At 49.6% G+C, this 16,865-nt stretch overlaps 1 protein-coding gene across 3 annotated transcripts in view; it reads right to left on the reverse strand.

Moving 5' to 3' along the window:
• TF (transferrin) overlaps positions 1-16,074 on the reverse strand; it is a 35,353-nt gene extending 19,279 nt beyond the window's left edge. Inside the window, exons 1-9 of one of the 3 annotated variants that reach the window (XM_055295390.2) lie at positions 12,744-16,074; positions 10,672-10,844; positions 5,794-5,902; positions 4,832-5,008; positions 4,009-4,141; positions 3,156-3,211; positions 2,484-2,662; positions 1,542-1,719; positions 162-316 (exon numbers count right to left, since the gene is read on the reverse strand). In XM_055295390.2, coding sequence (XP_055151365.1) covers positions 162-316; positions 1,542-1,719; positions 2,484-2,662; positions 3,156-3,211; positions 4,009-4,141; positions 4,832-5,008; positions 5,794-5,902; positions 10,672-10,844; positions 12,744-12,786 — 1,203 coding nt within the window. In that variant the 5' untranslated portion in view covers positions 12,787-16,074. Of the gene's footprint in view, positions 1-161; positions 317-1,541; positions 1,720-2,483; positions 2,663-3,155; positions 3,212-4,008; positions 4,142-4,831; positions 5,009-5,793; positions 5,903-9,143; positions 9,787-10,671; positions 10,845-12,743 lie in introns of those variants that run through there. The other 2 variants (XM_055295391.2, XM_063610727.1) reach the window with 2 other exon arrangements.
• Between the last annotated feature and the right edge of the window lie 791 nt (positions 16,075-16,865).

A 16,865-nucleotide genomic window follows, 5' to 3' on the forward strand; every position in this document is an offset into this window, starting at 1 on the left:
AAAGATTCTGAACCTCCAGTGGGGCTGTGCTCGCATAGTCAGGGCAAGGTTCCTGGGAGCCAGGTTTTTGCATCATTCCCAGGAACACTCCCTAGCTCAGTCTTGGGGGCCAGCAGGCAGAATGACAGGGATGCTGCCCTAGGAAGGCTGGAGTGACATACCATGATCTTGGCGATGCAGTCTTCGGTGGTCTCTGCTGATACACACTCTATTTTCCCTTCACTGTTAACACTCCACTCATCACACTTGAGCCTCTCGTGGTGGCTCAGGGCACACCACTTCACAGGCTTGCATTGATCTGTTGGGGCTTCTGGGCCTATGGCATAAAAAAAGAACAAAGATCAAAAGCGGCCCTAGCTGTTGGCTGGTGTTTATCAGCACTACTCACTGTCTTCATGCAAATGCTGGGATTTGCCAGCAATAAACACACAGACCCCATTCAAGGAATTAATCACCTTAGAAAGCAAAGTCAATGCACAATCTCTTGGTTGACTTCTCATTTAAATTTAGTTTTTTATGTCTTCCGAGAAGCCAACTTTCCTCTCCAGCCTCTGGGCACTATATGACCTCTGGCTGTTTTTTTCCTTCTTGTTTTTCAGATAGCACTTAACTACTAGAGGTGTTCTTATTTATATGTTCATTGCTTATTGTCAGGTTTTCTGCAGGAGAACAGAAGCTCCAACAGAGAAAGGGCTCTGCCTGTCTTGTTCACCAGGGGCATCCTCAGGGTTAGGGCAATGCTAGCACATGGCCAGCATAATAAATGTCTGATGAATAAATGTACATCTGCTCATCTTTCAGACTGAGCTGGAGTCACTTCCTCAAGGAAGCTGTGCCTTAACCCCAAGTCCAGGGCCTGTTTTTCTTTGTTTTGCACTCTCACAGGGCCATGGTATTTTGTTGTCATATTTTTCCCCTTTTAAGCATATCTCTTATTTTGTAATTCATCATCCAATAGCATGACTATTCATTAAACATTTATCTTCTCCCCAGTTTGAAATTTCCAGGACAACAGAATCAAATATATATTTGTCATGCCATCCTATGTCCAGCACCTAGCAGAGCATATGGCTAGATGTTCAATAAATGTCTGCTGAATAAATGAATGGTCAAGCAAAACCGCAGTGACTGAGTGAAATTAAGGACTGGGATCAACCTCTCTTAGAGCGCCTCTTCATTATGGTACATGTTGACTGGCTGGAGATGTGCAATATATAGCAATTTTGTTCTATTTCACTTACTCCATGATAAGCTAATTGGCTTCACAAAGTAGGTAAGGCAGTCCTGATTGATGCAAAGGAAATACTGAACCAGCCCACGTCATTTTAAATGTGGGTTTCCTTTAAAGCCGGTGGTGTTGTCAAGGCCACTCATAATGATTAATGCCATTCAGCATCAGTCTAACACTGGGCTCACAGACAGGTCAGAAAAAGGAGCATCAGGAGAGGTGTGCAGGTCCCTGAAAAGACTCAATCTCTGGCCCCTGTGCTCACTAGGTTTCCCAAGGGCTTGTGGTCACCTGGTTCTTCCCAGGTACTCACATGTGCCTTCCCGTAGATTCCGGATGGCAGTGACATACTCATAGCCCAGGTACATCTTGGCATCCATCCTGGGGGGGACTTTTAAAAACCCATGGGCAGAGTCCTTAAACAGCAGGTCCTTCCCATGAGGAGAGCCGAATAGTTGGAATTCTTTTGATTTGTCTTTGCCAAAATGTTCCTGTTCATAGAAAAACAGAATAGTGGATGGCAACAGAGAAGAAAGGAGGCTGAGAAATGGGACTGAAGAAAAAACAAATCTCTGCAGGAAACAACATGAAAAAGTTCAAGATGCCAGGAGAGAGGACAGTCGGACCTGCTCCTGCTCACCCAGCACTTCCTCTGCCTGTAGCCCTCGTGGGTCCGCGATTTCCCTGAACCTGCTTCTGTGCCTGTCTCCCGGAACGGGTTGAGACATCGGTGAGAACAAGAAATGTGGCTAATCCAGAGGCTGCCCTGTGTGGTTGCCAGTCAAACTCTCAGCGGACAGATGGGAGGACTGGGCAAGAGGAAGCTGGCTGAGCCCAAATCACACAGCTCTTGGGAAGTAAAGCCGCTGTGCAGGCAGCCCCCTCACAGCCAGGCTGAGGGGCCTGGGGAGAGAGATCATTTACTTCTGGGAGGGTCATGGAAAGCCTCCTTGGGGAGGGGCTTAGCTTTGGGCCTTGAAGGTCTGGTTTAGGTAGAAAGGAATGGAATAGAGCAATACAGAGCCTCTTCAATGTCACCAGCCAGAAAGGCAAGGGCGGCAGACGGTAGCACCACAGCAGGCTCCCTGCTGCTCTGTGAGGAGTCCCAGATTTTAGAGAACTTAATGACATGTGGCATGGCTCCCACTGTATCCTGAACACACAGACTTCCAGAGTGAGAAGATGGCCAGGAGGAAAACCCCCAAATCCAAGCAGGGAGCACTAAGCTGGAGGGGAGGGTGGCAGGTGGGGATACCTGGGCCTGGTTGAGAAGCTCCCAGATCAAGTCCTCCTTGCCACCCATACTTCGGGCCACGACGGTGTGAGAAGGGACCTGGGCCAAGTGGCAGTCCCTGTATTCATCTACCGGCTTCCGGGTGTTGTCCAGGCAAAGCAGCTCATACTGGTCCCTGTCAGCCTTGTTTGCCAAGTTCTCTGGGGAGGGAAAGCCCAGGTGAGCCTAACACAGGAGAGCCATGGGCTGTGGTGCCCATCCTTGAAATTCCATTGATCATAGAAAGTATGAGCTGAGAGGCCTGGAGTGACTACTGAAGGCCAGAGAACATGCAGGAGAATGACTTGCTCAAGACCCCACAGCCAGGTAAAGCCTTCTGATGCCCATGCAGCAGTGATTGCTCCTCATTCCACCATGAGCCTGACCTTAGCAGCACCAACCCCCAGTCCTTGGTTATAGCAACACTACCCCAGAGGCAGAGGCACTGTGTAGACAGATTGAATGATGGAAAGAGGCCCAGGAATCCAGACGGGGACCCCGTAGGTGCCTAACTCTGCACAGGTAGAAACCCAGGCAATGATAAAGGAGAAATACAGTATGCTCATGTCCAACTACTGAGCATGAAAAAGGGAACACGAAAGAAGAACACCCACTACTTGGAGGGGCCCTGGTGGATTCTTGTCCCATTCTTACCAAATATAGTCGAGTGCTTGACAAAGGCCACATCCCCAGCACCATCCTTCAGACACCTGGGTCAAAGAAACACATCAGCAGGGCTCCTGCAGGGCAGGCCCTTCTCCTGCACCTGCAGAGTCTGATCACACTGTCCAGCACTCACACAAGGATAGAGCCTGGCGAAGGCCTCTGTGCAGCCCCGTAGCTGAAGCAACACCATGGTGTGCAGACCTCCAGGGCAGTGCTGAGATGGGGGAATGAGCTCACACGAGATAAAAAGAGCCTCATAACCCAAAGAAGCAAAATGCAACTGAAGATATTTTCATGTGAAAAGAGTTTTTAAACTTCTGGAGTAGAAGATAATGGTATAGTGTCTCCTGAGGGTGAAAATGTGCCCTTGGCTGGTTGTAAAACTTCAGGATATAATCAAGGTAAAAAGAGAAAGCAAGAAATCAGCTTCCCAGATAGAGACAGTAATGCGGGCAGGAGATAGGCAGTGTGCTGAGCAGTTAACACTGCTGAGATTGAGGGAAGAGGGCCAGTCCCTGGATAGTGGGCCCAGACACTAGAGGCATGATTGTCCTTTCAGGCTCTGCCCGATCCACCAAGAGGAGACTGACCAGGCTTGAGGGCTCTGGGGAGAAAGGAAGGGCCCCCAGGAAAAGGACCTGCTTGTCAGGGTCAGATGAAAGGGAACATGGGCTGGCTTGGCCTAGGAGTCCCAGGTTGTGCTTCTGACTCACTGGGAGGGGATTAGGCCACCTTGATGCCCCTGTAGGCAGGCAGGGCTCGGCTTTGGACCAGCAAAGAACTCTCACCCTGAGGACATTTGGCACTTTGGCCACCATGGAGCAGCAGACATCTCACTCACTTGAAGGCTCCTGAGTAGCCGAAGTATTGGTTAAGGGTGGAGCAGCCACACTCTGGACACAGTTGACACAGCTGGGGGAAGTCCGTCCCATCTGCACAAGGGACACAGCTGCCCGAGAAGAAATTGGCCACTGCTGCTCAGCACAGAGAAATGGACAATAGAGCATGAGTGAGGCTGGCCACAGCCAATGGCATCACCCCACCCAGGCCCATCAGGGAACAGAGGGGACTAAAACCAAACCAGCACATGCAGTCCCAGCTTGGCCTTATGCTAACTCATCAAGATCAAGTATTTCTAATAGGAACAAGTTGACCTCTGTCTTGCCACCATCCATCAGAGGAAACAGGCCTATGCTTCCCATTAACCAAGGCCTATCTCAGGTCTTTCTCAGCGCACCTTCTCCCTGCTTTGTCAGAGGCTGGAACAGCTCAGAGAGAGGTCCCCTCTGGGATCCATGCCCCAGACATGAGAGAACTGCTTAGAGAGGTGCAGGGCTCCAGAGAAACCCCCAGGAAAGAAATCCAGAGAAGTGGACAAGAGAGCCACCATCGTCTAGACTGAAACCCTCTGCCGAGCCTTGCACCCTTTCCTCACTCATCAGAACAGCCTCTGCTGGGGTGCTGGGAGCTCAGAGCAGAAAAAAGCTGAGCTCCACCTCCCAAGTGCTGCTGGTGCAGCAGACCTGCCAGTTTAAAGTTCGTTAACCTCCTTCCCCCACCTGAGTTCATCCCACGTCTGCTGATGGTGATTGCCTAGTGCGGCCTGTGTGGGCATCTGGAGCAGAGGCAGCTACTCGAGGGCACCCAGACTCCTGCCAGCTTACCTTTCTCAAGAGGTTTACGTGGCTCAGGTAAGTCACAGTAAAGTAAGCCTATGGGGATGTTCCACCCAGCGGACCTGCCTAGGCCTGTGTGGCAGGACTTCTTGCCTCGAAGCTGGTTCATCTGGAAGCCACTATCCTTCTTCACCACAGCAACAGCATAATAGAAAGTCTGTGGATCTGCAAAGGCACAATGTGAATGGAAGGCCCTCAGCCTGGTGCAGGGAAACATGGCTCATCACCACCAGACTCTTGAGGAGGGAGGGGAGCAGAGAGGCCATGCTTTTACTGGATTGGGTGATAAGGAGGGGGGAATCAGGAAAGCCTTCCTAGGCTTGCAGGGGAGAGAGAAGACCATAGAAGGTATATTTGTAATATTACCCCTCCAGGCAAACAGGGGCAAGAAGGCCACACACACATGTGTCCTGAATGCTTTGCCTCCCCTGGCCCTGCAGCGTGTCTGCCTACACCTACCAACCCTAGCCACTAGGAAACTGGAGCTGTGGCAACAGAGGTCCGTATTTCCTGTCCCCTGGCACAGGCCCAGGGACAGTCAGGTTGATCTCAGAAGACTTGCAGGACTGCTGGCATCTGAGTGTGTGCTCCAGAGTGACCTCTCCTCTGTGAGTGGTACCTATGGCTCCAGAGGCCTCCAGGGACCCTAGGCATATCACTAGACCGCAGTAGCCTTTGGGTCAAGCTGCACACAGCCTGCTGTGTTTCTCTGGTAAGCATATCCGCCTGGCCCAGGGGTCAGTTTTAGGAGCACCAGCCCTCAGCCAGCCCAAAGCCCCCAGAGGCCTTGATGTGTGGCTGTGGCGGCTGACGGGGTCCCTTATTCTCTACTCACTCTCCAAAGATGAATGTTCATTATATCTGATATCCAAAACCTGCCTGTAAAACACAACACTCAGCAGAAAGAATAAAGATGACAACTCCTTCCTGGGGTCCCAGGGAGAACTTACCCTCTTTTGACCCATAGAACTCTGCTACCACAGGCTTCAGGTTATTAGGAGCCAGGTAAGCATCATACACCAAACCTGCATCCAACGTCACAGCGTCCGCTTCGTTTGCCTGAAAGAGAAGAGGCCAGTCCTGGATGAAGCCTTGACTTCCAAGGAAGGCCCACCTCAACCCACATAAGTAGAGAGTGGCTACCAGGACTCCACGGACCCAGGGCCAGAACTTGACTAGACCATGCACAGCCCTGCTGCTTCAATTGACTCTGTCTCCCTCGCAAGGGCACTTAGCCACCAAATTCCTATTCCTTCTGCATAGAGGGAGGGATGGATTGTGTTTCTGTTTTCCCTGGTGAGGTGCCCAGCTCCTGGCCAAAAATCCTATGTGACTTTACCGTAGGCAATTATGAAGGCTTAACCTGGCAGGCTCCGTGGGAGAAAGCTGCCCTTGCCACCCCAGACTCATAGCACAGCCAGTGCAATGCGGTCTCTGGAGGGGACTCTGCTGCCGAGGACACAGCTCTCTTGGGGTGGCCACGCTCTTCTTACACCTGTTTTCATTCCTAGCCCATGACCTTTGCTCAGAGCCCTCTTAATCTGAGACTTCCTTTGAGGTCTTCTTCAGGTGCTTCTGTGGAGATTTTTTTTCCTAGGGGAAGATGGAAACCCTGAAAACATTCATCTTCACTCTGACTCGGTACTCAATGCTCTTCCTTCCTGTCCTGGGTCCATAAAACTGCATGACCCTTTTGCTGAGGGATTGGCCACTTTCTCTGGGTTTAGCTTCTTGGTGATACTATGTACTGAATGATCAAAAGCTTGATTATTACTTCCATTTTTGCTCATCTCTGGTATAATTGTCTACTCCAACACATGAGCAGCTCATCTCTCTTTCTATCTCATCTCCATTTTACAAGTGAGAAATCTGAGACACAGAAAGGTTAAGTCACTTCCCTGGGCCACGTAGCCAGTAAGTCATGGAGCTGGGATTTGAGTCCAGACAGTCCGGGTTTATTTCTTATCATTACACTGTTACTTCAGGTTATGTTCCTTTTTGACTTTGTTCTTCTATAAGCCCTTTACATCAACAGGTCCCTTGAAATATTATAGCTGCCTTCTTACTAGATCTATAATTTATTTTCTTTTTATGTAAATTCTTAAAATGAGCCCAACCATCTTTTATTTAGACACTTAAACACATAGTTTTACTCCTTTTTTGTTTTAAATGTCTTTAATCAAAATGATTTTTCCAGAAGCCCTTGCCAGTTCTCTATGAAGATTTCTTATTGATCAAATTACAAAGCAGGCCGGGTACAGTGGCGCGTACCTTGTAATTCCAGCACTTTGGGAAGCCGAGGCAAGCAGATCACCTGAGGTTAGGAGTTCAAGACCAGCCTAGCCAATATGGTAGAAACACGTCTCTACCAAAACAAACAAACAAAAATTATCTGGGCTTGGTGGCACATGCCTGTAATACCAGCCACTTGGGAGGCTGAGGCGGGAGAATCGCTTGAACCTGGGGCGCAGAGGTTGCAGTGAGCTAAGATTGCACCACTACACTCTAGCCTAGGTGACAGAGCAAGACTCTCAAAAAAAAAAAATTACAAAGCAGAAACTATAGTTCCATGAGCTTTGTTGTGTTACAATCAAGTAATAAGGCAATAGTATTTCTAAATGAAATAAAATATGTTGTAAGCCAAACTATATCAGCAGTCTCGCTCTTGTCCCCCAGGCTTGAGTGTAATGGCTCAATCTCGGCTCACTGCAACCTCTGTCTCCTCGGTCCAAACGATTCTCCTGCCTCTGCCTCTCAAGTAGCTGGGATTAAGGCGCCTGCCATCATGCCCGGCTAATTTTTTTTTTTTTTTTTTAGTAGAGATGGGGGTTTCACCATGTTGGCCAGGCTGGTCTCGAACTCCTGACCTCAGGTGATCCGCCCGCCTTGGCCTCCCAAAGTGCTGGGATTACAGGCATGAGCCACTGCGCCCGGCCAATTTTAACCATTTTCAAGTGTACATTTTAGTGGCATTAAGTACATGCATTCACATTGTTTTATAACCATCACCTCCATCCGTCTCCAGAAACTGAAACTCTTTACACATTAAACAATTACCTCCTATTTCTCCCCCACCCCAGCCCCTGGAAGTCATTATGCTACTTTCTGTTTCTATAAATTTGACTATTCTAGATACTTCATAAAAGTGGAATCTTACAATATTTGTCCTTTTGTATCTAGCTTGCTTCACTTATGTTTTCAAGGTTCATCTCAGTGTAGCATATATCAGAGTTTCATTTATTTTTAAGGCTAAAACTATTTCATCATTTGTGTTTACCACATTTTATTTATCTATTCACTCATCAATGGATATTTGGGTTGTAAAACGTATTTTTAATATACCACAATACAAAACAAAGTTAAGAGACATGATGGGCCTTTCTGTTCCACAACAACTAGACCTTATGTATGAAACACACTTCGTGGTTTTGTTTAATCTGCAAACACCTTCCCTTCCCCAGTCCTCACATTGTTGAATAAAAATGAAGCAAACAGGATGCAGCACACCAACATGGCACATGTATACATATGTAATAAACCTGCACGTTATGCACACGCACCCTAGAACTTAAAGTATAATAAAAAAAAAAATTTTTTTTGATGAAGCAAACAAACAAGAGCTTTGCCCAGTGCAGTGGGGTTGGGAGAGTGGTCAGGAACCTGGTCTTTCTTTGCCAAGACACCAAGAAATCACTGACACCTCAGGGGCTCGGGGAGCTGAAGAGCTAAAGCCTAAAACACAGGGTCCAGCACTAGAGCTGCAGGGTTCCCAGGGGAACTTGCGCCGGCTAGGAGGGACAGGATTATAATCAAGCAAGCTCTCACAAGTCAAGATAACCAAACGCAGAAGGAAAGCTACAGAGAGAAGGCTGAAGGGAAGCCAAAGGGAAGCCAGCAGGAAGACACTGGTAGAGGAGGAAAACCCCAGCGCGGATTCCTCAAGGGAAGCCAGGCTCCCTCTGGATGTGTCTACCTCTTCCACCGTTTCCCTTCGGCTAACCTCCTGCTTGCTTTGTGCTGAGAACTGTAGAATTTCCCACACTTGACAAGTTTGTCCAAACTCCTGCACTAAGAGACCTGCCCAGACTCTGGCATGGCTCCTAGCAGAACAAATCTGTGTCCCTAGGATGGCCCCGGTTCCCCTTAAAGTGCTTGCCTGAGAAAACTCAGTGCTGCCAGGAAAATGTACCTGTTTCTTCCAGTCAACACACAACTGATGATAGGCCCCTGACCTCCCCCTTTCCAAGAGCATTTACTAAAAAGGGCTTAAAACTGTGAATATGTATCTCTTGAAACTCACAAGCATCTCTCTCAAGGACTGAGAGCCATTCCTTTGCAAAACAATCATCAGGATGGATAGAGTGTCTGTCTCGCAGTATCTGTGGGAGAATAGAGTCCTAATCAAGAGAACTGCCAGCTATCAGACACAGCTGGCCTCCTCACACTTACACTGACCAGCCCTTTCTACCTTTTTACTTCTCTGACTCTACAGAGCCCTGCGTTCTCCCCTCCCTCATTCTCCCTTTAAAATGCTCACATCACCACTGCACAAATCATAATGGAGCCTAGCTCTTTCCCCCACTGTCAGTAGTTACTGAATGAAACCTATTGTCACTGCCTAAACTAATATCTGGCTGTGCTTATCTTTGACACCTGGCTTCCCGCTAGCAACTTAAATAAGCCCACTCTGCTCTGCCTCAGGCCCTTTGCATATGCTCTTGTTTGCTGCCTGGTGTATTTTACACTGGAGTCCACCCAGGCTCAGTCCTTGGGTCTCAGCTTCATTACATCTCTCTCAGAGAGATGGTCTCTGAGCACCCAGGACAAAGCAGGTTTTTCTGTAAGTCCCTGTCAGAACACTCTCCTCTTTCCCTCCATTGTACATCCCCACATTTTGGAATTAGTTGTTTACTTATCTGTGTGTTTTTCTGCTCTCCTGACTAGGCCATGAGCTCCCTGAGGGTAAGGACCAATGTGTTTAATTCACCACTGCAGCCCCATTGCCCAGCACGGGATCTGACGTGTACAGATGGGCAGGGGCAATGTTGAAAGGATGAAGAGCATTTTTGTAGACCTAAGAACAAAAGGATCAGCTGTCACCTGCAATTAGGACACTTTACTCTTCCCCCTGCATGCATCACTCATCTTCCCAGTTGTGTATCAAAAGCTGCCAAAGAAGGTTATATAATAATTTTGATAGTGGGCATTCTTATTTATTTATTTATTTATTTATTTATTTATTTATTTATTTATTTTGAGATGGAGCCTCACTCTGTCACCTAGGCTGGAGTGCAGTGGCAGGATCTTGGCTCACTGCAACCTCCGCCTGCCTGGTTCAAGCAATTCTCCTGCCTCAGCCTCCCAAGTAGCTGGGATTACAGGCATACACCACCATGCCCAGCTAATTTTTGTATGTTTTAGTAGAGATGGGGTTTCGCCATGTTGGCCAGGCTGGTCTCCAACTCCTGACCTCAGGTGATCCACCTGCCTCAGCTTCCCAAAGTGCTAGGATTTCAGGCATGAGCCACCACGCCCAGCCTGATAGCAGGCATTCTTATATTGTCGCCAAGTTCAGAGAACCTAGTGTCTCAAAACAGTCACGCTTGCGTCTACTCTGTCTGGAAAGCAAATGTGCTTTTTGACTTTTGCTTTCCAGACACATTAAAGAAAACCTCCGCATTTCCACTTTTGAAGTGATTTTAATAACAGTCAAGGTTGACTGCCCCATATATCAGCCTCCTACCTGTGAGTAAAGAATTGTTCCAAAGTGACTGGAAACAGAGAAAGCACGGCTTTCTTCCACTCCCTTTTAGGCAGCAGCGACTTACCGCAATGGCCCTGATGCAATCAAGGTAGGAGGTTTTCTTCACACAAGCAACACTGGGACCATTGGATGGAAGGACGCTTTTCATATGGTCGCGGAAACTCTGGCACTTAGTGGCCTCATGCTCCGACACTGCACACCATCTCACAGTTTTATCAGGGACAGCCAGACACAGCCCTGGGGGAGAGAGGCCAGAGATGGAAGGGACCCACTCGCTGTGCTGAGGGAGAGACAGCATCGCCCCTAGAAAGGCCTTGACAGCCACATCCCCTCAGTCCTGTCCTCCTCTCACTCCTGTCCATGAACGCTACAGGGCACAAGTTCTACTGCATTCTGAGACTGGGCCAACAGAAGGTTTCCCTAATGGCCTGCCAGTTTCCTACTGACCACCCTCTGCTGGCCAGAGGGATGCAGGCATGGCCTTCAGCTCCCAGCTGGAGATGACAATCTGCTCCTCTGTATCCGCCTTGTCTCCTCCCATCACTGTCCTGGCCCCTGGTCCCCCATGGATCGTAAGCCTCAGAATGCACAGGGCGTTTTCAGCTACCCCAACACATTGGCTCGATACCTCAACTATGGAAAACCAGTGGGGGAGGAATTGCCATCTTTTTGAGAAGAGGGAGTGAGACTCAGGTCACCCTGCTTGTTGTTGGCCAAGCCAGGCCTAGAATCTGGGTCTCCAGACTCTGGGTCTGCTACTCAGGGCACAAAAGAAGAAAACATTCTGAGTTACACCCCTTCTTGGCCAGTAGTTGAGGGTAAATTAACGAAAAGAATTAATTTGTCTGTAACTCTTGTCTGTTGCTCTCTGTTTAGGAATAACTAAAAACTCCACAAATTCAACAGTCTCCCCTCTGTCTCCACTGAACTATCCCTCCATTTTCACCACTTTTTGGCTGCCATTCACAAAAAAAGCTGAAGCCAGCCATGGGTAACTATTAAAATCCATGTGGTTGCAGAGACAGCATCCCTATCACATGAGCTTTTGCCCTATCCCCAAGGCCCTCTGTCATCTCCACTCCTTGTGGGTCACCACAGCAAGGCTGATTCACTGGCTCTGAAGAAGATCCACAAAGCCTGTGGAGAGGAGGCCCACAGCTCTCCAGGATGCATGAGGAGGGGCCACCAGGGATGGCCACCCCAGCGACCCCCATTTTCCCTCTTGGCCCATGGGAAATCCTAGGAGGCAACATAAGTCTGTGGCAGCCCCTCCACAAAGCCATGCCTCCAGAGTTCCCACAGGCGAGAATATGTCCTCAGTGGAGCATTACCTTGCACAGCCTGTGAAGTGCTCTGTGCGGGGATAAAGGCAAGAAACGTGGGGTTCTCTCTCAAGGAATTGCTAGCTTATGGGGAGAGACAACAAAACGTGGAAGCCCCAACAGTGTGACAAATGCCCCATGAATGGCAGGCAGAAGTTAGAGTATGAAGGGGGCCCCACCTCAGGAGGTCGGGGAGTGAGGCGTCAGCCACTGCCCCATAGCAGGATGTGTGCAACATCCGCCACTGGTACCCGTCATCCGCCACCTCGCTGACCCTCAGCTGACCCTCCCAGGCAAGTGCTGTGATGACCCCCTCCCTGGTGAGGAGGTGGCCAGGATTTGGATCCAAGAAGTCTAGCTTCAAATCCCATGGTCTGACCGCTCGATGGCACTGCCTCCTTGGCAGGACATCTACAGCTCCCAGGGCACCCAGGGGACATCAGACTCTGAAAGGGGGAATGGTCAGACCCAGGAGGTCTTGAATGCCGTGCTAAGGAGTTTGGACTTGACAAGAGGCAGCAGCATCAAAGGGTTTTGATAACCTGCTTAGACGTGCTCTGATTTATTGTATTTCACTGCTGCAAGATTTACTAGACAAAGAGAAGGAGCAGGAGGAGACAGTGAGTGCAGTGAAAGGTGTCTAGAAGCCCAAGCAGAGGCCAGGGGTGGGGCGTAGAGAGGCAAGGGAAAGGCACCCAGACACCCAGGCTTCTAGCCTGAGCGCGGAGTGTATGCAGGCTGCGCGGTGGCCGCCCGGGTTGCAGGGAACGCGCAGGCCAGCGACTCTGCGGTGCTTCCCCGCGCCCGCACTCACCCAAGACGGCGCAGGCCAGCAGGGCTCCCACGGCGAGCCTCATCCTCCGGGTGCGGCGCTGAGCAGCGAGCACAGTCCGACTCGCTTCTGTGCAGCCTCCCACGCCCCGCGTCCCTTTATTCCCGGCCTGGGCCGGCTGGCGCAATCTTTGACCTCCCGTGTTTGTGCAGCCCGATTGCCCAATCGCCCCTCTCCCAACCCCCCTTCCTTACTCGTCCCACTGATCACCTCATTTTCTGAGCTCTGGAGACGACCCGCGAGTGGAAGGAGTCCAGCACAGAAATGCTGATGGGAAGGGACATGAAGCACAATGCAGCCATTGTCATCGCGGCTCGCTCGGTGCCAGGAGCGGCTACGGCGGGCTGGGAGCTGGGTGGCTCTGCTCCTGACTCCAGGGCTGCCGAGCTGGTCCGTGCCACCAGTCCTATCTGCACAGTCCACAGAGGAAGACTCCGAGGCTGGAGAGGGCAAAGAACTGCGCCCAGACCCCACAGTAGAACTGGAGAATGACAGGCAAAACCCCTTTTGGGAGAGGATGCAGGACAAACAAGCTGGGCTCAAGGTCAAAGACAGACTCAGCACCTTTTGCTCCCCACCAGGTGTCCCTCGATATCCTGCTCCTGGGCTCTCAAAGGTCCCCCGTGGAGGAGCTGCTCCCTCTTCCTGCCCCGCTGAGCTCGGGCTCCTGGGCTGGAAAACTTCCTGCCCTCAAGCTTCCTGTGGGACACCTTAGACTAGGGACAGAGTCATAGGGGAAGATGAACTCCCTCCGATAAGAACATGGTCAAGACACTGTGAGGCTCAGAACAAAGTGCCATCTTAGCACAAAGCAAGCGGCCCAGTGGAGGGTGTGGCCTGTTCTTACAGCCTGGGGCCACCATGTCCCCCTCTAGTAGATGAGTCTCCTAACTGGTTTAATTGCACATCCTTATCAGGAAAAATATTGAACTTGTGCCTTCTGTATGCTTATATTTTAACTAAAAAAATGTGTACACTTCAATCATGCACAAGGAATAGAAATTTGTAAAAGGATGAGCTAAAGATGAAACTCGTTTTCAAATGTCATTTTGCTTATGCGGCCTTATATAGGATTATTATCTCAAGGCATAATATACTTGGGGAAAGGTCAAGATTCCTTCCACGAAGTGTAAATCCAGACTTCAGAGATTTTGCCAAAAGTTACTTCTTATCCAACCTGACCAGATGGTCATTCATTCTGTCTCATGTTTTAGTTGACCAAGCTCATACCAAGCCTAGTGGACGTGTCAGGTCAGGCGTTTGATTTTTGTTCATTTGTTTTTGTGTTGTCAGAATTATCTCCTAATTCTAGTTTCTTTGTAGGAATCTTTTTAAGGCATGTGTGCATCTCATGAAGGTTGGAGTTAAAGCCAGATTATCTAATCTGTACATCCGTTTAACTGGGCACATACAAACCACAAAGTATGGAAATAAAAATGCCAAAACAAAGGGCAGGGTTGGCACCCCCGTCTTCACCTATAGCATTGTGAGGTGATCCCCATCTTCCCTTAGGACACCTCAAAGGCTCCATCTGTCGTGACTGCAGACTCAGGTGGGAGATAGGGCCAATTCACACATTCAATATGAATGAATGATAATTTGTTAATCTTTTGCAATAACAATAAATATAACTGGAAGTTAGGTTATGTTCTCCCACACTCCAAAAGACTATCTCATATGCAAAGGGGTTACACACCTCCCACTTTAGAGTCCACTGCAGAAGCTTTCTGTTTACAGTGAGGACAGAAGTCAAGTCTGGCTTTCCCAACACATCAGCCTCACCAGCAAGGGAGAGTGACCACTGCTGCCTTGTCTCATTCCCCCCTTGCCCGTCCATGGGCCCCTTGCGCTCGAGCCATAGGGAAAGAAGACTTTTGGCATGAGGGCCATATTCCTACTGGCCCTGCAGCAGGCTCTAGGCAGTGGTCTGGATTCATTTGGAGACCTTGAGGTAGGGATGTGAGATGAGCAGGAAAAGTCAGGGGCAAGGCTAACTGGGAGGCACCCGGCAGAGCAGCATGCACACATACAGCTGATGCATGGACAGGCCCTGTAACAAGCTTGCAGGGTCTGCCAGAGAGCAGGAAGTCTAGTTACCAAAGGTTGAGCTCATGCCACAAACTCAGGGAAGCTCAACACAGGGCATGGAAAGAAGATGGTCAGTGACTCTCCTTCCCTGGAGCCCATCTACATTCATAGACTAAACCCCTCTGAGGCCACTCCTCCAGCCACAGGCCCATAGCCTAGCCAGAGCCCCTCAGCAGGGAGCAACTACCTACTGGCCGGGCTGAGTCCTCTCCAGACCAGCCAACTCTATGCCCTGTCCTCAGAAGGGGTCCTTTGAGTCCAAGCCCAAGACAGGTGCTGGGAAGGAAGTACACAGCCTCATGGGATATGAAGGAAGCTCAGACAAGACATAGAGAACTGGTGCTCCCACATCATCTACACACACCTAGATGGAGAGGCCAGGGCCTTGGCTCTTGCTCAGGAGGACAACAGCAGAGCCTCGTGCTTGCCATTCCTTGGATGGGGTAGGCAGGGGTGAGGTCAGCTTTGGGGTGTACATGTTGCATGGCCCTAGCTGTATGGGGTGCCTATGCCTATATATGTCTATAGGAGCATATGAAGGTAAGAGGTTAACATTACAGCGCTCCATGTCTATGACACTTGTACCTGCGCTCTCACTTATATTCTTTAATTCTACACCAGAGATGCTCTGGAGTTGGAGATTCACTGTCCCTTTTAATAGGTTAATGATGGCTGAGATTTACTGGGAGCTTCACTGAGCACTTACCATATCCCTCTGACTTTGGTGCTTTAGCATCTGCATCTTACAGATGAGACAAGGAAACTGAGGACCAGAGAGGACGATACCTTGTTCAAGGTCAGCTGCAAAGTCAGAATACAAAAGAAGGCAGTCTGGTTCCAGAGTGTATGCATCCACCAGGGACACTGCCTCTCCCAGGAAACCAGGACATGCAGGGGCCAAGGAGCTCATCTGGGGTCACACCGAGAGAGGGACAGACATGAGACTCCCAGCCTTGCCATTTCTCCAAAAGCACACAGCCCCCAGGGCTTTGCCAGCACAGGGGCTGGTCAGTCTGGGAGAGGTCTGAGTACCAACTGCAAGACATGGACTGGCTTGATTATGCTCAGCTGGAAGAAAATATCATGTTTTTATCCCCTTGTATGTGTGAGGCACTGTCCTGGGGCAAGATCATTGGGGCAGCCCTGCAAGATAAGATCAGTACCTCCATTTATCAGATGTGGACATTACAGTCAAATGATGGGTCCTTATTCATGGAGCTCTGAGACCTGAACTCAAACTTCCTAAATCTTGCCCTTCTCCAGACCACAGCTGCCTTCTTGATATTGACCTTCTCTTTATATATTTAGTTGGGGAGGAAAGAGAGGGAGGGAGGTGAGAGAGACCAAATCTTTCACCGCAAACAGGGCAAAACTCTTAAATTTCAACCACGAGTTGGCCCCTAAAGAAATAGCTGCACTTGTGTGTACGTGCAGGAAAGTTGGAAAAGCTGACCAGCAGGAGGTGGGTAAGAAAGCAGTGGGCCTCTGAACCAATATTTGTTGTTTCCAAATGTTGCACAATTGACACAGAAGCAAAGCAAACAAAGAGCCTCTGTCTGTTTTGAGCAGTTCCTCCTGTCACCGACCCAGTGTCCTCCGCCTGACACCAGAGACTTCTCTGAGTCTGGATCATCCTTGAGAAGCAGCAGCCTGGCAGCCTGAGAACCGACATTCACGAAACCAGTCACCCTGCAAGCCCGCTGGGTCGGGCCGTATGACCAGGGGGTTGGGGACTGGACAGGGTACTCTTAGGAAAATGCCAGGCATTTTGAAATGCCACATGACACCACTGCTCACTCGCTCTTGCTCTCTCTCTCCTTCTCTCTCTATCTCTGTTCTACCTCTCAGAAGTCCTTGGACAATGAAGATTCTCAAGGTTTCCATTCTTTTCACAGGGGAGTCTACAAAAATACCTGTCTCATGAAGAATAGTCCAGGGCTAGGTGGAATGAATTCCATCGAACATTTAAGAAGAATTTCAGCGTGGGGGTGGTGGCTCATGCCTGTAATCCTAGGG

Source organism: Symphalangus syndactylus, chromosome 10, assembly GCF_028878055.3.
Source record: "Symphalangus syndactylus isolate Jambi chromosome 10, NHGRI_mSymSyn1-v2.1_pri, whole genome shotgun sequence".
In the NCBI taxonomy this organism is placed as follows: Eukaryota; Metazoa; Chordata; class Mammalia; order Primates; family Hylobatidae; genus Symphalangus; species Symphalangus syndactylus.